The 23,542-nt window shown below is 50.9% G+C and overlaps 1 protein-coding gene across 1 annotated transcript; it reads left to right on the forward strand.

Moving 5' to 3' along the window:
- The first annotated feature begins 15,282 nt into the window (after positions 1-15,282).
- On the forward strand, positions 15,283-19,834 carry LOC127570693 (protein rapunzel-like). The gene is made up of 2 exons (XM_052016473.1): positions 15,283-15,713; positions 17,622-19,834. The coding sequence occupies exon 2, from the start codon at positions 17,668-17,670 to the stop codon at positions 18,838-18,840; it is 1,173 nt and encodes a 390-aa protein (XP_051872433.1). The 5' UTR covers positions 15,283-15,713; positions 17,622-17,667; the 3' UTR covers positions 18,841-19,834.
- The last annotated feature ends 3,708 nt before the right edge of the window (positions 19,835-23,542 follow it).

Consider the following 23,542-nt stretch of genomic DNA (forward strand, 5'->3'; position numbering starts at 1 on the left):
CAAATCTTCGTTTATCTTCGCCATTGTTTTTCTTCCAGTGACGTTCCCGCGATCACACAGACCCATCAACATTCCTGTGTATCAGCACCCTGGTTTCTCAATTAACCAAAAGCTGAGAGGAACACACTTTGTTACCCAGGGTGATGAGAAGGGATCAAGGGCCACCTGACTCTTCTCAGCCTGCAAACCTCCACCACTACCAGCCTCAGGCCCAGAGTTATTGACAGGCCAAAATATCAGTGGTCCTTGAATACACAAACCAACTCTAAATCCTCTTATGCATATAATTCAGTCATTGTTGTTGGTTATAATTCCTCGAATTCCTTCCCAAGTAGCAGGCTAGTTGGAGCGATACCTTTTAGATAAGATAAGATATCTTTATTAGTCACATGTTCATCGAACCACACAGGAATATAGCTATTGATAAGATAAGATAAGATAAGATAAGATCTTTATTAGTCACATGTACATCGAAACACACAGTGAAATACATCTTTTGCGTAGTGATTTTGTGGGGCAGCTCGCAAGTGTCGGCACGCTTCTGGTGCCAACATAACATGCCTATAACTTCCTAACCTGTACGTCTTTGGAATGTGGGAGGTAACCGGAGCACCCGGTGGAAACCCACACAGACACAGGGTGAACGTACAAACTCCTTACAGACAGCGGCCGGATTTGAACCCAGGTCGCTGGCGCTGTAAAGGATTATGCTAACCACTATGCTACCGTGCCTTTCACTCCAGTCCCAGGACAAGTCAATCCAGCCCGAGGAATGCAGGAGTTCCTTAGGGCAGTGTCCAGGCCAAATCATCTTCAGCTGCTTCACAAATGACCTTCTTTCCACCCTCAGATCAGAAGTGGGACGTTCACTGATGACTGCACAATTTGAATTTCACAGGCAACTTCTTAAATGAAGAATCTGTGCCAACATGCAGCATCACCAAAGCAGTATTTCGGCTTCATCCCTGCATTTCCTCTTCAGGGCTTGTCAGGAGAGATTGGAAAGGCTGGGTCTGTTTTCCTGGAGTGAAGGAGGCTGAGAGATGACATGATAGAGGTATACAACGTGATGGGAGGCATAGATAGGGCAAATAGCCAAAATCTGCTTCCCATGGTAGGGGAGTCTAAAATTAGAGGGCATAGGTTTAAGGTGAGAGGGAGGAGGTTTAAAGGGGGTCTGTGGGGTACGCTTTGTACACAAAGTGTATCTGGTATCTGGAAATGAGCTGCCAGAGGCAGGAACAGTAACAGCACCTGGACAGGTACTTGAATGAACAAGGCTTAGTGGGATATGGAATTAATGCAGGCAGGTGGCATGGGTACAGATACGCATGATGGCCAGCATGTACGCAGTGAGCCGAAGGGCCTGGTTCTATGTTGTACAACTCTATGACTCTTACTTATCTCGTCTACCCTAGCAACACCTTCCAACATCACCATCTCTATCTCCAAGGAAACGCTGCCACGTGCAGGTTCTTCAAACTGCAGACCACCCTAACTGGGAAACGTGTCACCGTTCCTTCACTCGCGCTGGATCTAGATCTAGGAACTCCCTCCCCAACACCAAAATCACATATATATTAGGAGGCAGTCATGCTGTGGGGGGGGGCATGGGATGGAGAGGGGGGGGCATGGGATGGAGAGGGGGGGGGTGGGGGAGATGGAGCGAAAGGTGTAGGAAGGGAGAGCTGAGAAGAGGAGCAGAAGGAGTATGAGGGGTGAGTGGGAGTTGGGTTTAGAGAGCAAGGGAAGAGCAGGGGGGGTGTGTGTCAGAGGACACTGGGTGGACAGAGTAACGGTGAGTTTGGCAGGATGGAAGGAGAGAGTGAGGGGTCATTGCTTATTTTCATTATAAAACAAATCTAGCTCCAGGTTTTTTCTCTTAAACTCCTCTCTGATTTCTAATCAGCTGGCTGTTCGATGATTCGCCCTCTTTCTCAGGTTCTGCAAGTTAAGAAACAAAGCAGGGGCTTTGTTTAGATTTAAAAGGGAGATTGGGGGCAACTTCTTCACACAGAGCTCGGTGCATTTATGCAAAGAGCTGCCAGAGAAAGTGGTTGAGGCAGGTACAATAGCAACATTGAAAAGATATTTGGATAAGTGCATGGATAGGAGGGGTTTAGAGGGATATGGGCCAAACCCAGGCAGATGGGACTAGCAGCATGGTCGGCATGGGAGAGTTGGGTCAAAGGGCCTGTTTCCGTGCTGTATAACTCTCTGACTCTAACAAAGAGGAGCTGGCAGTGCTTGAATAAACCTGTGATGTGGTGTCACGGTGAAGAGAGGGAAGTGGAGACACAAGTACGACGTGATGCGCTGAATGAGAGCAAATACAGCGAGGACGTACACAATGACTGGTTGAGCCGAAGGGAGGATTGAGAAACAGAAGGTCTACACGCCCAGAAGGCAGCAGCACAGATAGGAAAGTTGGTAAAGAAGGGATATGGTTTTCACATTAGCCAGGATACAGAATATACGATCAGGAGGGTTATGGTACAACTACAAAATATTAGTTAGAACACAGCTGGAGCACAAGTGTGCAGGTCAGTTCACCACACTATAGAAGGATGATACTGCACTGGGAACAGTGCAGAGGAGATTCACCAGGACATTGCCTGGGATGGAGAGTTTGAGTTATGAGGAGGGATTGGGGAGGTTTCAGTTGTTTTCCCAGGAGCGGAGGAGTCTGAGGGAGGAGCTGGTGAGGTGCACAGGATTGAGGGGTAGATACGGGGGTAGATAGTAGGGAACTTCCCAGTGGTGGAGGAAGAGAGGCCACAGGTTCAGGGGAGGGGATGAGAGGGTTTCACCCAGAGGCTCCCAGTGTTGTACCATGTCTGGAGCTGCACCTGGGTCAGGAGGTGAAGTACGAAGCAAGTGCGGGGGTAATGTCAGGGGTACCTGGGGTGCAGGGGCAGGATGGGCTGAATGACAATTAATAATTCCCCCCTCCAATTCTGTCACCCCCCTCTGTCCCCTTCCGTCCGTACCCTTCCATCCCCTATCCCTACCCTCCATACAACCTGCCTCCCCCACTCTCCCCCTATCCCCCCCACTCCCCCCTCCCTCCCCATCCACTCTCTTCCCTTCGTACCCCCTCTCTCCCCCACACCCCCTGCCACATCTCTCCCCTTCCCTCTCTCCCCTCCCCCTCTCCCTCTCTCCCTCTCCCTCCCCCTCCTTCCACCCCCTCCTCCCCTCCCCTCCCTCCACCTCCCCTCCTCTCCCCCCTCTCCCTCCCCCCTCTCCTGCCACACTCCTGCTCCCCACGGCCCCCTCACCCACCTCCCCCTCCTCCCCCCCTCCCCCCACCTCCCCCTCCTCCCTCCCCCCTCACCTCCCCCCCTCCTCCCCTCCCCCTCCTCCCCCCCTCCCCCCCTCTCCCCCCCTCCCTCCCCCTCCTCTCCTCTCTCCCTCCTGATCAGACGATCTGCGCCTGCGCGCCCCTGATCGGGACAGGAGGCGGGGTTCCAGTGCGTGACGTCACGGGGACCGGGTCCGCAGCCCAGGGCCGCTCCAGCGGTGGGCGCAATGCTGGAGCTCGGAGCGGTGAGAGAACGGACACGGTCCGGGTAGAGGGAGTGAGGGGCGGTGGCGGCGGCAGTGAGGGAGGCCCGGGGAGAGGAGAAGGGGCAGAGGCAGAGGCAGAGGCAGAGGCAGAGGGAGGGAAAGAGAGGACAGAGGGTCACACAGCAGGGAAATAGTCACGTCAGTCACGTGTACATCGAAACACGCAGTGAGATGCATCTTTTGCGTAGTGCTCTGGGGGCAGCCCGCAAGTGTCGTCATGCTTCCGGCACCAACATAACACGCCCACAACTTCCTAACCCATATGTCTTTGGAATGTGGGAGGAAACCAGAGCACCCGGAGGAAACCCACGCAGACACGGGGAGAACGTACAAACTCCTTGCAGACAGTGGCAGGAATTGAACCCGAGTCGCTGGCGCTGTAATTGCGTTACGTTATCTATGCCTCTTATCATCTTGTACACCTCTCATCCTCCTCCTCTCCAAAGAAAAAAGCCCTAGCTCACTCAACCTATCCTCATACCACATGCTCTCCAATCCAGGCAACATTCTGGTAAATCCCCTCTGCACCCTCTGTAAAGCTTCCACATCCTTCCTATAGAGGGGCAACCAGCACTGAATGCAATACTCCAGATGCAGCCTAACTGGAGTTCTATAAAGCTGTAGCATAACTTCCAGACTCTTGAACTCAATGCCTCCATGCCTTCTTTACTGCTCTATCAATCTGCGTAGCCACTTGCAGGGAGCTACGAACTTGGACCCCAAGATCCCTCTGCTCATCAACACTTATACTGTCTCTTTACATTCAATCTCCCAAGGTGCAACACTTCACATTCGGCCACATTAAAGTCCATCTGCCATTTCTCCGACCATATCTGCAACTGATCTACAAACTGATGTATCCTTTGCCAGTCTGTATCCGAGCCAAGAAGGACTCGGTGACCTGGGACCCTGTGAGGGAATGGCTAATGAGTACATGTGACTAATAAAGAAATCTTATATAACGAGTGCAGTGGGTCCCCTTGGCACTGGTCAGCATCAGGAGAACAGTGGAACAAGAGGGCGATGGTGCAAGGGTCCGAAAGATCACAGAAGAGACAGAAGTACATAAACCTTTGTCCGCTGTTGAGTTGCAAATGATGTTGGACAGACTGCCTAACACATGTTTGCCTGTGTGCGCAAATCCAGGATTTTGGAAGGCTCTAATATCAATGTTCACTGTGCACAATTTACAGGAAATGGATGTGCATGTCCCGGAGAAAGCAAAACTGAGTTGAAATCATTGAGGTTTGGACTATCAGTGGGAGATACCGATGCCGGAACAGTGAAATGGGCATGTGAAGTATATGAGAGGAAAAACAGAAGATCCCAGAGGATATGAGTGTGAACATGGTGGCGATGGGGAGCCCAGGGGAACCTCGAGAAAAGCCTGGAGCAGGAAAGTGTTCGGGTGCAGGGGCACCGGACACCGAGCTCGGGGATGTGGGAATAGATGGGGAAACCTTGGCATATATTGTGAAAACTGTGGGAAGAAGGGGCACGGGAAGTTCCAGTGTTGGGCAAGGGAGGAGGCGAGGAAGGAAGGGTGTCTTGGAATCAGGACAGGAGAAGGGTCGTTCCCTCTGCAACCACCCCCCGCTCTGAGGGCCAGAAAGTAGGAGAGGTAAGTGAGAAGAAGTTAGATATAATTCGAAAGGCAGCACCAAGACAGGACAGGGATCACTGGCCCCCAGGGTTGGAACCAGAGCCCTGAGGATGTATGTAACAGGGCTGTTTGGGGCCGGCAGCATCAAATGTTAATAGACACCGGGACAGTGGAATTGATAACTAACCTAGCCCTCCCCACCACATGCAGGGAACTGGAGATTGTGGGGGTAGGAGGAGGATCGAACAGAACAAGATTAAGCGAACCACAACTTGTAGAAATAATGGGGAAACTAGTTCCCCCACAATTTTGGGTGTGTGCAAACACAGGGAACCACCCCGGGTGTGGATGTGCTTACTGAGTTAGGAGTTATTATATCCCCACGGGAGAATGCGATCTGCTGGGGGATGGGACAGAACGAGCCGGGCTGGGCTTGCCAAATCAAGCACAAGGTGTCGCAGCAACAATGGTGGGCGGTGAGTGAGATATGAGTATGGCAGCAGAATGGATATGTGCAAATATTTGTGATGTATGGGCAAAACATCAACAGGGTTGTGGGCTGGTGGCAATGGATCCAGTGTGTACAGCGGGAGAGATACACAAACCCATAAATAGTATCTGTTTAACGAACCACATAAGACCAGAATCAGCTCATGCAGTGATCAATGTTATCCAGTCCTTAGAGGAATAAGGAATAGTCAGGCCTACACAATCGGTCACAAGTAGCCCGGTCGGAGCATATTGGCTAACGCTTGATTCTACCACCCTGAATAAGACCGCCCCTTGAATGCACCTGATCGTGGTGAACCCAACTACGATTTTGCAGGAACTGGACACCAAGACAAGGATTTTTACAGTGTCAGACATTCTGGAGTATTCCATAATCCCAGGATTCACAGGCTAGGTTTGCCTTTACCGTCAGGCACCAGCAGTATATGGGGACTAGGTTGTCTGCATGAAAGGAGAACTGAAGTTATGAACCGAGACCCTCCCGAGGGCCTGATCAGCTGGGAGGAGGAGTGTAAATTAGTGGCCATTGCGCCTACATTGGCTAAGACGTGGCCAATTATTGTGATAAATTTTTAAGATAAGATATCTTTATTAGTCACATGTACATCAAAACACACAGTGAGATGCATCTTTGTGTAGAGTGTTCTGGGGGCAGCCCACAAGTGTCACCACACTTCTGCCACCAACATAGCATGCCCACAATTCTCTGCACTCTGGGCAGGTCCTGGCAAATTGGAAGACAGTGAATGTCTCGCCATTGTTCAAAAAAGGATGTAGGCAAAAGGCTGGTAATTTTTGGCCAGTTAGCTTAATGTCTGTAGTCAGGAGAATGCTGGAAGCTGTCATTATGGAACAAATAGCAAGACATCTGGATAGAAGTGGTTCCATCAAGCAGACACAGCATGGATTCGGGAAGGGCAGGTTCTTAGAGTTCTTTGAGGACTGGAGTTGTTTGAGGTAGGGCAGGCACGATAGTGTAGCAGTTAGCATAGCGCTATTACAGTGCCAGCCACACAGGTTCAATTCTGGCCGCTGTCTGTAAGGAGTTTGTACGTTCTCCCCATGTCTGCATGGGTTTCCTCCGGGTGCTCCAGTTTCCTCCCACATTCCAAAGACGTATGGCTTAGGAAGTTGCAGGCGTGCTATGTTGGCACCGGAAGTGTGGCGACACTTGCGGGCTGCCCCCAGAACACACTACACAAAACATGCATTTCACTGTGTGTTTCAATGTACATGTGACTAATAAAGAAATCTTATATAATGAGTGCAGTGGATAGAGGGGAACGGGTGGATGTTCTATACTTAGATTTCTAGAAGGCATTCAATAAGGTGCCACATAAAAGACTTATCTATGAGATGGAGTTGGGGTAATGTATTAGCATGGATCGGTATGCTTGCCTTTAATAGTTGAGCAATTGAGTTCAAGAATCGGGAAGTTATGTTTATAAATCTCTAGTTAAGCTGCATCTGGAGTATTGCACTCAGTTCTGGTCGTCCCATTATAGGAAGGATGAGGGGGCTTTGGAGAGGGTGCAGAAGAAGTTTACCAGGACGCAGCCTGGATTAGAGGGCATGTGTTATTAGGAGAGGTTGGACAAACTTGGGTTTTTTTCTCTGGAGCAGCAGAGGCTGAGGGGACACCTGATAGAGGTTTATAAGATTATGAGAGGCATAGATAGAGTAGGCAGCCAGTATCTTTTTCCCAGTGTTGAAACATCTAAAAGCAGAGAGCATGCATTTAAGGTGATGGGGGTAAGTTCAAAGGAGATGTGCGGGGCAAGTTTTTTTTTAAACGCAGAGTGGTGGGTGCCTGGAATGTGCTGCCAGGGGTGCGGGGTGGAGGCAGATACGATAGGGGCATTGAAGAGGCACATGAATGTGAGGGAAATGTTAGGATATCGACATTGTGCAGGCAGAAGGGATTAGTTTAGTTGGGCATATGAATATTAATTTAACGAGTTCAGCACAACATTGTGGGCTAAATGGCCTGTTCTTGTGCTGTACTGTTCTATGTTCTAAATGGGTGATTCTCTGGTTAGTAATCAGTGACGAATGGAGTGCTGCAAGGGTCCATGTTGGGCCTGCAACTGTTCACGATATACATTAACCATTTGGAAGAGGGGACCGACTGTATCATATCTAAGTTTGCTGATGACACTAAATTGAGTGGAAAAACAAATTCTGCAGAGGATGCGAAGAGTCTGCAGGGAGATATAGATAGGTTAAGTGAGTAGGCAAGGGTCTGGCAGATGGAGTACAACGTTGGTAAATGTGAGGTCATCCACTTTGGAAGGAAAAATATAAGATTGTGGCGACACACCGTCTAGTCGGGTGAACCGGCTCGGCAGTCGGGTCGCGCGGCGTCGGAGCGACGAGGCCCAAGATGGCGGCGGGCCTCGTCTTTCCGAGCGATGGGGAGAACCCGCGCACGGGAAAGTCCTGATGATGTAGGACTTACGTCCCGACTGCCCTCATGGTAGACGCATCCCACACCGCGGTGGGTGGGGTACTGGAACAGCTACTCGAAGGCCGCTGGCAACCCTTGGCATTTTTCAGCAAGCACCTTAGACCGCCCGAACTGAAGTACAGCGCTTTTGATCGGGAACTTCTAGCACTGTATCTGGCGGTCCGGCATTTCCGATACTTTCTAGAAGGCAGGCCTTTCACCGCTTTCACCGATCATAAGCCTCTGTCCTTTGACTTCTCCAAAGTCTCCGATCCCTGGTCAGCTCGTCAGCAGAGACATTTATCCTTCATTTCCGAATTCACAACTGACATCCGACATGTCTCCGGAAAGGATAATGTCATTGCTGATGCACCTTCCAGACCAACCATCCACAACCTATCCTTGGGTGTCGACTACACGGCCCTAGCTGACGCACAGCAAGCCGACGATGAACTGCCCAGCTACAGAACAGCAGTCTCGGGTCTGCAGCTCCGAGATTTCTTGGTTGGTCCAGGTCAGCGGACCCTACTTTGCGACGTTGCGACTGGTCAGCCCCGCCCTATAGTCCCTCCAGCCTGGCGGAGACGTGTTTTTGACTCGGTACATGGGTTGGCGCACCTGTCCATCAGATCTACTGTCCGACTGGTCGCCAGCAAGTTTGTCTGGCGTGGCCTGCGCAAACAGGTCAGTGAGTGGGCCAGGACTTGTCCGCACTGCCAGACGTCAAAAATCCAGCGACACACCAAGGTCCCACCACAGCAGTTCGAGCCTACCCGTAGGAGGTTCGACCACATACACGTCGACCTCGTGGGCCCTCTGCCGGTTTCAAGAGGAGCCCGGTACCTCCTTACCATCGTGGACCGGTTCACGAGGTGGCCTGAGGCAACCCCCCCGACTGACATCACAACTGATTCCTGCGCCTGGTCGCTGCTCACAACTTGGGTCTCACGTTTTGGTGTTCCGGCCCACATCACTTCAGACAGAGGCACCCAATTCACTTCCAGTCTCTGGGCTGCATTAGCGAACCTGCTAGGGACGCAGCTGCACACCACCACGCCTACCATCCTCAATCAAACGGGTTGGTGGAACGTTTTCACCGCCATCTGAAATCAGCCTTGATGGCCCGCCTGAAGGGTCCTAACTGGGTTGACGAGCTGCCTTGGGTCCTGCTCGGCATACGCACTGCCCCCAAAGAAGACCTCCCCTAGTTGTCCCCGGGGATTTCATACCTACCATTCGGGACCAAGGGGAACAACCCCCAGCAGTCCTACAAAGACTGCGCGAGAAGCTTGGCAACTTGGCCCCGATTCCTACCTCACGGCACGGTCAAGCCCCATCCTGCCAGCCCAAGGGACTACGGGACTGTAAGTTTGTTTTCGTTCACAGGGGCACACCTCGGGCGCCATTGCAACAACCATATGAGGGACCGTTCAGAGTCATACGGAATAACGGATCCACCTTTATTTTGGACATTGGAGGCAGGGAACAGGTTTTCACGGCGGACCGCCTCAAACCGGCCCATTTGGATCTGCAACAACCTGTCGAGGTTGCAACGCCGCGACGCAGAGGCCGGCCCCCTAAGCGGCAGCTGGCACAGCCCACGGACCTTGGGGACTGTATCGCCGGTTCTGGGGGGGGTTGTGTGACGACTCACCGTCTAGTCGGGCGAACCGGCTCGGCAGTCGGGTCGCGCGGCGTCGGAGTGACGAGGCCCAAGATGGCGGCGGGCCTCGTCTTTCCGTTCGACGGGGAGAACCCGCACGTGGGAAAGTCCTGATGATGTAGGACTTACGTCATTGCCGGTTGTTTTGGGCGGGAACACTCTCCCTTAAAGGGCCCGCGCAAGGCGGAAAAATAAACAGTTCTTGTTTGGCAACCCTCGGACTAGCGTCTTGTTTTATTCCGCAGTAGCAACCGCTACAAGATCAGATTATTATTTAAATGGTGAAAGATTGCAGCATGCTGTTGTGCAGAGGGACTTGGGAGTACTTGTGCATGAATCACAGAAGGTCGGTTTGCAGATGCAACAGATTGTCAGGAAGGCAAACAGAATGTTGGCCTTCATTGCTAGAGGGATTGAATTTAAGAGCAGGGAGGTAATGCTGCAACTGTACAGGGTACTGGTGAGGCCACACCTGGAGCACTGTGTGCAGTTCCGGTCTCCTTACCTGAGGAAAGATATACTGGCTTTGGAGGTGGTGCAGAGGAGGTTCACCAGGTTGATTCTGGAGATGAAGGGGTTAGCCTATGAGGAGAGATTGAGTTGCCTGGGACAATTTGTTGGAATTTGGAAGAATGAGAGGGGATCTTATAGAAACATATAAAATTATGAAAGGGATAGATAAGAGAGGCAGAAAAGTTGTTTCCACTGGTTGGTGAGACTAGAACTAGAGTCATAGAGTAATACCCCACGGACTCAGGCCCTTCGGCCCAACTGGTCCATTCCAACCACAGCATCCTCCCTGCTAGTCCTAGTTGCCTGCGTTCGGCCCAGGACCCTCCAAGCCCCTCCCCTCCATGTACCCATCCAAATACCTCTTAAATACCTGCCTCGACCACTTCTGGCTCAATCCAGGTACTCACTACCCTCTGTGTAAAGAGGTTACTTTTCAGGTCTCTTTTAAATCTCTCCCCTCTTATCTTGTGTCTGTGCCCTCTAGTTTTGGATTCCCCAACCCTGGGGAGCAGACTATGATCATCCACCTACTCCATACATAATGCAACATAATGTCCCTACTCCTAAACTCGATGCCCTGACCAATGAAGGCCAGCATGCTAAACGCCTTCTTCATCACACTGTCTACTTGCGCAGCCAATTTCAGTGAACTGTGCACTTGTACTGCCAGGTCCCTCTGTTCCACAACACTCGTCAGTGCCCTGCCATTCACCGTGTAAATGATAGCTGGGAATTCAAGGGTTAACAACTGGCAATGTAAAGGTTAATGGTATACTTCTCATTGTCAGCTTCTTCCCATGGTAAAGAATTACCTCAGCCATGGGGTGACTATAGTTATAGCTGAAAGTGAGGCCCAGGTGAGGGTAAGAAAGACATCATTATTTTAGACATACCTTGTTTTGCTAAAGCTTGCTGTAAGCAATTACCGTAGTGAGTGCAACTTCCCACGAAGTTTTCTCACGAAGTGGGTATACAAGATACACACTGACCAAGGCATCTTTGAGTGGGATCAGAGCAGAGCTCGGGTTACACTGTTTACTCTTACTCTGTATCCCTCACACCCGCTAGCGTTAAACTAATAAAGCATTAATCGTAAGTTCTTTGCTTCTGCTGTTGTCTGATTTATTACAGAGCGCGGGTCAACTTTCACAACTGTACAAGTCCTACAATTCTGAATCCACCTCTCTAGCTCCCCCTGAATGCATCACCTCACACTTATCTAAGTTGAAACCCATTTGCCATTCCTCAGCCCATCTCCCTAACTGATCTAGATCTCTTTGCAGTTTATTGTAACCTGCCCCACTATCAACAAGACCCCCTAATTTAGTATCATCAGTAAACTTGCTAAATGTTCATGTACATGCCTATCCAAATCATTTACATACATAATAAATAACAAGAGGTCCCAACACTTGACTGCTGGGGCACCCCACTGATCACAGGCCTTCAGTCGGACAATCGACCTTCAACCATCACTCTCTGCTTCCTATCATAGAGCTAATTCTGGATCCACCTTGCCAGCTCCCCATGAATCCCATGGGACCTAACCTTCCAGATGAGCCTGCCATGCAGGACCTTGTCAAAGGCCTTACTGAAGTCTATGCAGACAACATCCACTGCCCTACCTTCATCTATCCCCTCAGTGACCTCTTTGAGAAACTCCAAAAGGTTCATCAGAATTGACTTCCCACACACAAAGCCATTCTGACTATTCCTGATCAGGCCTTGACTTTAGATCTTGTCCCTCAGAATTCCCTCCAGTAAGTTCCCTATAACTGAAGTCAGGCTCACCAGCCTGTAGTTCCCTGGCCTGTCCTTGCTAAACTTCTTGAACAAATGAACAACATTAGCCACCCTCCAGTCTTCTGGAACTTCACCAGTGGCTAACAATAAAGCAAATGTCTCTACAAGGGCCTCCGCAATTTCCTCCCTGGCCTCCCATAAGGTCCAGGGCTGCACTTGGCCAGGCCCTGGGGATTTGCCCACTTAATGTGCTTCAAGGCTGCAAATACCTCCTTTCTCAGTGTACACACAGCACATGCTGGGTACAGAGGGAGTGGGGAGAGGGGTGGGGTAAGTAGATAAGAAATAATACAAGAATAATGAAAACTTTGATCAGGAGCATTCGTTCCAGCGTGAGTGACTTCCCTGTTGCCGTCATCTTGTAATAAAGAGAAAGTTTGCTCTGAAGATAAACCCTGGACTCCATGTGAATTCTTCCCATTTACACACAGCAGTAGAACAGGCCCTTTTGCCCAAATCGTCCGTGCCAACTTAGATGCAAACCTGAGCTAGTCCTATGGCCTGTGTTTGGCCCATATCCCTCTGAACCTTTCCTGACCGTGTATCTGTACAAAGTCTTTTAAACTTTGTAATTATTCCTGTCTCTAACTGTTCGGCAGCTCGTTCCACATCCCCACCACCCTGTGTGTGGAAAAACTTGCCCCTCTCTTTAAATCTTTCCCCTCTCACCGTAACCAATGCCCTCTAGTTTAAGACTCACCTACCCTGGGAGAAAGACTGTGAGCATCTACCTAATACATGCCCATCGTGATTTTATCGGCAGTGAAAAGGTGATCCCTCAGCCTCCTTTGCTCCGGGGAAAACAGTCCCAGCCTATCAGTCTCCTTATAACTGAAGCCCTCCAGTTCAGGCAACGTCCTTTTCTGCACCCTCTCGACCTTAACCACGTCATTCCTATATGTGGTGACCAGAACTGCACACAGCACTCTGGCTGTGGTCCCACCATTGTCTTGTACACGTGTAACATGAAGTCTCAGCTCTGTACTCAATGCCCAACCAATGAACGCAAGAGTGCAATTTGCATTCTTTACCACGCTGTTGCGCTTTCAGAGAACTATGTACCTGTACCCCAGGTCTCTTTGTTCTACACCACTCTCTGAGGCACTGCCATTTACTGTCTAAGTTCTGCCCTGGTTTAATATCCCAAATTGAGAGTTATTGAGCTAACAGTCTCCTGCCACTTGTCTGCTGAATTGCATCTGCCATTCCATTGCCCACTTTCCCAGCTGATCCAAATCCTGTTGCAACCTTGGACAACCTTCTTCGTTGTCCACTATGCACCAATTTTGGTGTCATCCGCAAACTTACTGATATCACCGACATTCTCATCCAAATCAGTAATGTTATTGCAAACTACAGTGGATTCAGCACAGGTTCCTGTGGGACAACATTGATCACAGGCCTCCAATCTAAAAATCAACCCTCCCCTACCCCTTCTTGTTTCTAAGTTCTACCCATTTGGCCTCACTGGACAATCCCCCAAGAATGCTGTTTCTAAGCACTGCTGTTACGTCCTCCCTTATCAAAAAGGCAACACCCCCTGTACCTCTGTCATGCCTGTACCATCTGTAACCTGGAACATGGAGCTGCCAGTCCTGCCCTTCTCTCAGCCATGTTTCTGTTATGACAGTAACATCCCAGTCCCCAGAGCCAATTCACACCCTCAGTTCATCTGCCTTACCTATTAAACCTGGAGCATTGAATGCAGTTGAACTGAATATTCCTTTCCCTGCCTTTACTGTGTCCCTGGCTATCCTGATTACCAGATTTGTTCTCACTGGCTACTGCTTTATCCCATGACTTGCTCCTGCTTGGAGTCCCATCCCCCTGCCAATCTCATTTAAACCCTCCCGTGTAGCACTGGCAAATTTCCCTGCAAGGATATTGGTCCCTTCCTGGTTCAAGTGCAACCCATCCCTTGGGTACAGGTCATCTCTTCCCCAGAAGAGATCCCAATGGTCCAAGAACCTGAATCCCTGCCTCCTGCACCAGCTCCTCAGCCACACACCCATCTGGCCTATCTTTCTATTTCTGACCTTGCTAGCATGTGGCCATGGTAGTGTAGCGGTTAGTGTAACACTATTACAGCGCCAGTGACCCAGGTTCAATTCCGGCCGCTGTCTGTAAGGAGTTTGTACGTTCTCCCAGTGTCTGCGTGGGTTTCCTCCGGGTGCTCCGGTTTCCTCCCACATTCCAAAGACGTATGGGTTAGGAAGTTGTGGGCATGCTATGTTGGCACCAGAAGTGTGGCGACACTTGCAGGCTGCCCCCAGAACACTCTATGCAAGGATGTACATGTGACTAATAAAGAAATCTCATCTCTTCTGGAGATCACTACCCTCAAGGTCCTGCTTGTTTACTTCTTAGCTAATTCCCTATACTCATTCTGCAGGACCTCATTCTACCTCATGCACAACGACCTCTGGCTGTTCACCCTCCTCATCGAGAACTTTCTACAGCCACTCAGAGACATCCTTGACCCTGGCAGCCAGGAGGCAACACACCATCCTGGCGTCTCTTTTGCAGATGCAGACTCTGTCTGTCCCCCTCACTATCGAGTCTCCTATCACTATCACACTGTCTGACTGCACCCGTTCCCTCTGAGCCTCAGAGCCATCTCCTCGACGGTTGCAGGGGACAGTGAGAAGTGAGTGGGGAGCGATCAACAGGCCAGGGAGTCGCACAGAGAGGTGTCCCTGTGGAAAGCAGAATGAGAGGGCAAGGTGGGAGCTGTGACTGGTGGTGGGATCCCGTTGAAACTGGCGGGAATGGTGGAGGTCGATGGAGGACGCAGTGGGGTGAAGGGTGAGGACCAGGGGAACACATCTCTGTTCCGTCAGGGGAGAGGGACTGAGAGCGGACGTGTGGGAAATGGAGATGTGTGTGATGGCTCCATCAGATAGGGATAAGGGGAAGCGATGTTTCGGGAAGAAGGAGATTTCATAAGCCATCGAATACTAGGAATCACATTGGGAGCAGATGCGGCGGAGACATTGAGAACAGGAGGTGGCATCCCCACAGAAGGCAGGGTGGGGGAGGTCGAGATGAGGCCGACTCTGGAACTTTGGAAATGTCTTCCCATTTACGTCATCGATGGACCCTCACACGTATTTCCTGCGTGTCTGCCCTCATCCTCCCCCCGACCCTCATCTCCCTCCTCCCCCCTCCTCCTCCTACTGAACATTTCCTTTTGTCCGCACCTTTCTCCCTAGCCTTCGCCGTTCCTGCCCCGCAGGAGAGAACTGATCTCTTGCCTGCACCCTACCTTGTTAAACAGTGGCTGTTGCTCCGCCGCTGCTGCGGGGCCCGTCGGCCGGAAAGCCTCCGCGGTTGATAACCGCCTCATTCCGGGTTTGGGAGTTGTCTTGTTCCGGGATTCAGAGTTTAACTGTCGCGGAACTGGGGGCTGTTCTGTTCGTTGAACAGGAACAAATTATCTTCTGCTCCTGGAAATCCCAGCTGTTGTAGTCCGGGTTTGCTCTCCAGCTGTGCTTTCTGCCTGCGGCCTCCCGCAGTGTTACAGCGAGACCTGGGGAACAACACCTCATGCACCTCCTGGGCACGTTGCAACCTCCCGGACTCAGTATCGAATTCTCCAACCTCAGGTACCTCACTCTCTCTTTCGGCGTCGCCACTGGCCGTTGCTGCCGTGATCTTGGCTCCGTTTTGCTCTCTCCGTGACTCCAGATTGACATTGATATTTGCAACACCTCACACTTGCTGTCACCAACTGACTGCGCAGTGATCAGATCACCCCCTGGCCTCACCCTCTCCATCGCTCCCATCCATCTCTATCACGTTCTCTGCAGCGTGTTATATTCAAGTTCTGATGAATGACCTAACTTTCTCTCTCCACAGTTGCTACCTGACCTGCTGAGAGTTTCCGGCATTTTCTGTTTCAGTTTTCCAGCATCTGCAGATTTTTTGCTTTATTGTTGGCACAAAACTTGTCTTCAATACTGTTCATACAGATCAATTCATTACAACAGTGCATTGAGGGAGTACATGGAAAGCAATAACAGAATGCAGAATAATCGAGCTGGAGATGTTGCTGCCTGTCCTCACTGGTTGCAGTCTGTTGGTCAGAAAGTCAAAGATCCGGTTGCAAAGTGAGATGTTGAGTCCCAGGTCTCGGAGTCTGGTGATGAGTTTGCTGCAGAGAAAGTGCAGTGCAGGCAGACTAAGGTGCAATGCCATGACGAGGTAGATTGTGAGGTCAAAAGTCCATCTTATCATACTGGGGGACTGTTCAATAGTCTTATAACTGTGGGGTAGAAGCTGTCCTTGAGCCTGGTGGTACGTGGTTTTAGGCTTTTGTACCTCCTGCCCGATGGAAGAGGGGAGAGGAGAGAATGTCCGGGGTGGGTGAGGTCTTTGATTATGCTGGCTGCTTTACCGAGGCAGCAAGAACTCCATGGAGGACAGGCTGGTTTCCGTGATGTGCTGAACCATGTCCAAAACTCCTTGCAGTTTCTTCTGGTCGCGGGAAGAGCAGTTGCCATACCAAGCCGTGATGCATCCAGATAGGATGCTTTCTATGGTGCATCAATAAAAGTTGGTGAGTGTCAAAGGGGACATGCCAGTTTTTTTTAGCCTTTGAAGAAGTAGAGGTGCTGGTGAGCTTTCTTGGCCACGGTATCTACATGGTTGGATCAGGACAGGCTATTGGTGATGTTCACTCCCAGGGACTCGAAACTCTCAACCCTCTCGACCTCAGAACCATTGATACAGGAAAACGTGCACCACTCCCCTTCCTGAAGTCAATGACCAGCTCTTTTGTTTTGCTGACATTGAGGGAAAAGTTGTTGCTATGACCACCATGTCACTAAGCTGTCTATCTCCTTCCTGTACTCTGACTCATTGCTGTTTGAGATACGGCCCACTACGGTGGTATCATCTGCAAACTTGTAGATGGAGTTAGAGCAGTATATCTGGCCAACCAGTCATGAGTATATATGGACTAGAATAGGGGGCTGAGGACGCAGCCTTGTGGGGCACCAGTGTTGAGAATAATCGTGCTGGAGGCATTGCTGCCTATCCTCACTGATTGCGGTCTGTTGGTCAGAAAGTCAAAGATCAGGTTGCAAAGGGAGATGTTGAGTCCCAGGTGTCAGAGTTTGGTAATGAGTTTGCTTGGAATTATCGTATTGAAGACAGAGCTGTAGTCAATAAACAATAGTCTAATGTAGGTGTCTTTACTGTCCAGATGCTCCAGAGATGAATGTGGGGCCAGGGAGATGGCATCCACTGTAGACCTGTTTCGGTGGTAGGTGAACTGCAGTGGGTCGAGATTGTCTGGGAGGCTGGAGTTAGTGCGTGCCATGACCAGTCTCTCTAAGTGCTTCATGATGGTGGATGTCAGAGCCACCGGTCAGTAGTCATTGAGGCATGTTACCTTGTTTTTCTTTGGTACAGGGTGTTTCCTTTGTGCTTCCTTTCCTTGGTCGGCAGTCGGAAGGAAGCTCCCCAAACAAATTGCAGGCATTTCAACAAAAGCTTGGCTTTCTATTTAGATTCCAGAGAAGGAAGTGACCACAGTGCCTGAGCGGTGACCAAACCATGTCTCAAACTGCCATAGATGCCCTGGAGCTGTCCAGATCCGTTGTCGAGGCCGCTCAGGCAGCGGTGGTACTCGCTAATTCGACAGAGAAGTTGGCCTCCACACTCGGGGTGTTGGGCCCCATCATTGGGGTGGCAGCAATCACTGTTAAACTATCCTTGAGCAATGTTGACAGCCCGGAGCTGGCCTTCATGAAGGAGCAGTTCCAGGCCGTCAGGAACCAGCTGAATGTCATCTCGGGGCAGATTTCGGAAGTCCTTCGGGAGATCGAGAGAAGCACCATCAACAACCAGTATTTCCCCATTGAGGAAAACCTCAAGAACCAGTTCAGAAAGTACATGGACATCCTCAACGCAGCGCCAGAGTTCCGACAGAAGCAGAAGGAAGAGTTCCTCAAACACTTCAACGCGACCAAGGGAGACCAGAACCTCCACACTCTCTATGACGGGGTGATGGGATTCACTGCCGTCTTTGGCAAATCCATCCTGGAGACCGCCATGAACTGTGACCAGAGGAACCGGCGCCTGATGGAGGGGCTCTGCGCCCGACTGAAGAACCTCTTCTGTATTGGTCTGATCGCCGTCCTGGGACACGCTGGCATCACCGGGAACGATGTAAAGGCGCTGGAGACGGAATGGAACCAGAAATTGGCTGAAGCCGAGAGCAAAATGAAATCCACGGTCGATCGGTGCATCCATGAGTTTGCGGAACAGGCGAAGATAGATGTGGAGAGACTGGTGAAGGAGAAGGGCGGAAGAGATAACAAGGAATGTTCGTCGTACGTCCGGGATAAATTGAAAAACAAGTATGACTGGGTCCGTTGGTCGGTGCGGGTCTATGATCCCGTCATCGGGTTTGACAATCACTGCTATATTGGCCCTAACCCCAACCGCTTTCACTTCTTCAGGCTCAATAATGTTAATATTGTTGTCTCCTACACCACCGACCCAAAGCCAGTTGACAAGAGCCGCCTCAACCATTTAATGAACGGGAAGGACGGCTGGAAAGATCCACTAAAGGTGGCGGAACATATCTCCCAGAACCTCTCCGGTGGGCATGTTGTCCACACAGTGAGACGGTACAAAGGTCTGTGGGGCGCCTGGAACTTCCCCGATGGATGTCATTACTGGAAGAACTACAGTGGTGTCACCCTGTGCGTCCACCCAGTATAAACCCCCACTGTCCCGGGACACTCCTTGTAACCCCCCCCCCCACCACTGACCCCACGGAGCCCCCAGTATCACCAACACCCTCCAGTACCTCCCCACCCCTCTTCCCCCTTCACCATTCGGCCCTGGGACCCGACCCCCGGAGCCAGGACACCCCTGACTCTGGTCCCGGAGACGCTTCCTTTCTGCGCTGCCGCCAACGCTGTGAAACCCCGGGTTAGTCGGCCTGACGCTGCCGCCTCCCCGCGCCCACCCTGGACCGAATGTACCCCCCGTGTCACTCTATAAGGCTCGGGCTGTGCAGTCCTCAGCTCCCCCACCCCACCCTCTCTGTGCCCTCAGCATCAGACCCACCCCGCCTGGGTCCGGGGGTCTCCGCTCACGGTGAGGCGAACGCTCCCACCTTCACTGTCAGTGAGGAGGGGAGAGCGGATCCAGCTCCCAAATCCGGCCCGAGGCCAGGGCTCCCCCGGAAACCCCCACACCTCTCCCCTACAGGTCAGAGCACAGTCCGAGCCCACGGCGACGGGGGTGATGAAGACGGGCTGGCCCGTGTCTGCCACAACCGGCTACTGACGGACAGATCAAGGTCCTGTCCACAGCTTTTCTCCCCAGATATTCACCCTGTTCCCACCAACGCATCTTCAAAGCCCCACATCCCGAGGGGGTGCGGGGTTTAACGCTGTGGTGCGGGAGGAGGGAGGAACACTCCGCAGACCAACACTGGAGAAACGGGGACAGGCTGTAAGTCTATCAGGCCGGGGACCACCTTTCCCGCCAGAGGGGGATTCACTTGTAGTTTGTTTCCGCCGGAATCTGATCTCTGCCGCTTGCTCAGTCTGTAACCACGGAACAGCCACAATCGGATATCCTGCAAGCTTTGCGAGTAATTGGTGTGTTTGCTGGGTTTTGATTAAAATGCTTGCTTGGGACTGTGGGAACCAAGCTGGTTGTTCGTGTGCTCGGGAATGTGCTGAATAAACGCACGAAAGGCTCAGAGTCTGGTATCTGTTCCTCACACTTCACCGGTTAGTTCACGTGTGATGAATAATGTACCAAGGGCCAGGGATTGAGGAGCTGGAGCTGGAGTTGGATGGACTGAGGAGCATCGGGGAGGTTGAGCGAATCATAGACAGGACTTCTGAGCAGGTGGGTACACCCAGAGGGCAGGATTCAGGTAGTGGATGGGTGAGCACCGAGAGAGGTAGGGGGAACACGAAGTCAGTGCAGGGTCCCCCTGTGGCCATTCCCCTCCGCAACAAATATACCCCTTTGGATACTGCTGAGGGGAATGACCTATCTGGGCAAGGCAGCAGCAGCCAGGCCAGTAACACTGTGGTCGGCTCTGAGGCTCAGAAGGGAAGGGTGAAGTCAGGCAGAGCGTTAGTCATAGGGGACTCGATAGTTAGGGGTCAGACAGGAGATTCTGCGGCCGCAACAGAGACGTCAGGATGGTGTGTTGCCTCCTGGGTGCGAGGGTCCTGGATGTCTCGGAGCGGTTGCAGAATATTCTTAAGGGGGAGGGTGAGCAGCCGGAGGTTGTGGTGCATATTGGTACCAATGACGTAGGCAGGAGAGGGGTAGAGGTCCTGCGCAATGAGTATAGGGAGTTAGGAAGGGGGCTGAAGAGCAGGACCTCCAAGGTAGTGATCTCCGGATCACTCCCAGTGCCACGGGCTGGTGAAGGAAAGAACAGGATGATAACACAGACAAATGAGTGGCTGGAGAGATGGTGCAGGGGGCAGGGTTTCAAGATATTGGATCATTGGAACCTTTTCTGGGGAAGGGGTGACCTGTACAAGAGGGACGGGTTGCACCTGAACCGGAGGGGAACCAATATCCTGGCAGGGAGGTTTGTTAATGCGACTGGGGAAGGTTTAAACTCGCTCCGCAGAGGGATGGGAACTGGAACAACAGGTCAGTAAGTGAGGGAACGGGCAGGAGGGCTGAAGTCAGGGAATGTCGTATTAGGCAGATTCCTGATAACAGATGTGATGGGATGAATGGTTTGAAGTGTTCGTACTTTAATGCCCTGAGTATTATGGGCAGGAGTGATGAACTTAGAACATGGATCAGAACATGGAACTGTGATGTTGAGGCATTACAGAGACTTGGTTGAGGGAGGGACAGGAGTGGGTGATCGATGTACCAGGGTTTTGAAGTTTTTGGAAGAATAGAGAGGGGGGTTGAAGAGGGGGAGGAGTTGCAATAGTAATTAGAGATAATACATCAGTTGCACTCCGGGGAGACATAATGGGGGCTCGGATACAGAGTCTATATGGGTAGAACTCAGGAATAGCAAGGGTGCAATCACTCTCTTGGGGGTGTACTATAGACGTCCCTATACCCACCAGGACATTGAGGAACGGATATGCAAACAAATTAGGGAAATGTGTAAAATTACAGGGTTGTGGCCATGAGAGACTTCAACTTCCCTGAGTTAAAATAGGGACATTTTTAGTGCAAGGGGGTTAGATGGGGCAGAATTTGTTAGGTGTATCCAGGAGGGGTTCCTAAATCAATATGTTGAGAGTCCAACGAAGGGAGAGGCAATTCTGGACCTAGTGTTGGGTAATAAGCCTGGCCAGGTGACTCACCAATCAGTGGGTGAGCAATTGGGGAACAGTGACCGTAGCTCATGAACTTTCAGGATAGCTATAGATATGGATAGGTATGGGGCTAGCGGGAGGGTTTTAAATTGGAGCAGCACGGTAGTGTAGCGGTTAGCTTAACGCTTCACAGTGCCAGCAACCCGGGTTCAACCAGCTGCTGTCTCTAAGGAGTTTGTACATTCTCCCCGTCTCTGCGTGGGTTTCCTCCGGGTGCTCCGGTTTCCTCCCACATTGCAAAGATGTACGGGTTAGGAAATTGAGGGCATGCTATGTTGGCGCTGGAAGCGTGCCGACACTTGAGGGCTGCGCCCAGAACACTCTAGGCAAAGATGCATTTCACTGTGTGTTTTGATGTACATGTGACTGATAAAGGAATCTTATATCTTATATGAAGGCATAAGGCAGGAACTAGGTAGAGTAAACTGGGAAAATCTTCTTGCTGGCAAGTCCACTTGAGCATGTGGGAAGTGCTTAAGGATCAAATACACAGAGTACGGGATATGCAAGTCCCGATTGGAAGGAAGGACATAAATAGGAAAATAAGGGAACGTTGGATGTCCAGGGAAGTGATGAACTGAATCAAGAAGAAAAAGGACAAGTATGTAAAGCTTCGGGAGTTAGGATCAGACAGAACACGTGAGGATTATAGAGAAGCTAGAAATGAACTCAAGAAAGGAATTAGGAAAGCCAGGAGAGGCGGTGAAAAGTCCTTCACAGGTAGGATTAAGGAGAATCCAAAGGCATTCCATACCTACGTCAGGAATAAGAGGATAATGAGGGAAAGGGTAGGACCACTTAAGGATAAAGAAAGGAATCTGCTTGGATGCAGAGGATGTGGGTGAGGTTGTGAATGAGTATTTCTCTTCAGTATTTACCCAGGAAAGGGACATGCAGGACACAGAAATTGGAACTGAGGGCGGAAACGTGTTAGGGCATTTAGAGGTCAAGGAGGAGGTAGTGTTCAATCTCCTAAACAGTATTAAGGTGGATAAGTCCCAGGGCCCGGTGGGATATACCCCAGGTTACTGAGGGAGGTGAGAGAGGAAATTGCTGGGGCCTTGACCAGTATCTTTGTGTCCTCTTTGACCACGGGTGACGTCCCGAAGGACTGGCGAGTGGCTGATGTTGTTCCTCTATTTCACATAGAGCATAGAACACTACAGCACAGTACAGGCCCTTCGGCCCACTATGTTGTGCGACATGTTAACCTGCTCTAAGATCTATCTAACCCTTCCCCTTCACATAGCCCCCTATTTTTCTATCATTCATGTATCTATCTAAGAGTCTCTTAAATGTCCCTAACGTATCTGCCCCCACAACCTCTGCCGGCAGTGTGTTCCATGCACCCACCACTCTCTGTGTAAAAAAAACTTACCCCTGAAATCCCCCTTATACCTTCCTCCAATCACCTTAAAATGATGTCCCCTTGTGTTAGCCATTGTCGTCCTGGGAAAAGTCTCTGACTGTCCACTCGAACTGTGCCTCTTCTCATCTTGTACACCTCTATCAAGTCACCTCTCATCCTCCTTCTCTCCAAAGAGAAAAACCCTAGCTCGCTCAACCTATCCTCCTAAGACATGCTCTCAACCTATCCTCATAAGACATGCTCTCCAATCCAGGCAACATCCTGGTAAATCTCCTCTGCACTCTTTCTCAAGCTTCCACATCCTTGCTATAATGAGGTGGCCAGAACTGAACACAATACTACAAGTGTGGTCTGACCACAGTTCTATAGAGCTGCAACATCATATCGTGGCTCTTGGACTCAATACCCCGACTGATGAAGGCCAACAACTCCATACACCTTTTTAACAACCCTATTGACCTGCATGGCAACCTTGAGGGATCTATGGAATGGACCCCAAGATCCCTCTGTTCCTCCACACTGCTAACTTTGTATTCTGCCTTTGAATTCGATCTCCCAAAGTGTATCACTTCACACTTACCTGGGTTGAACTCCATCTGCCACTTCTCAGCCCAGCTCTGCATCCTATCCATATCCTGTTGTAATCTACAGCAACCTCCTACACCAACAGCAGCACCACCAACCTTTCTATCATCAGCAAAATTGCTAACCCACCATTCCACATCCT

Source organism: Pristis pectinata, chromosome 5 (genome assembly GCF_009764475.1).
Source record: "Pristis pectinata isolate sPriPec2 chromosome 5, sPriPec2.1.pri, whole genome shotgun sequence".
NCBI classification, from domain to species: Eukaryota; Metazoa; Chordata; class Chondrichthyes; order Rhinopristiformes; family Pristidae; genus Pristis; species Pristis pectinata.

Coding starts and splice junctions, on each gene's coding strand:
- LOC127570693 (XM_052016473.1), top strand. CDS start 17,668: ATGTCTCAAACTGCCATAGATGCCCTGGAGCTGTCCAGATCCGTTGTC.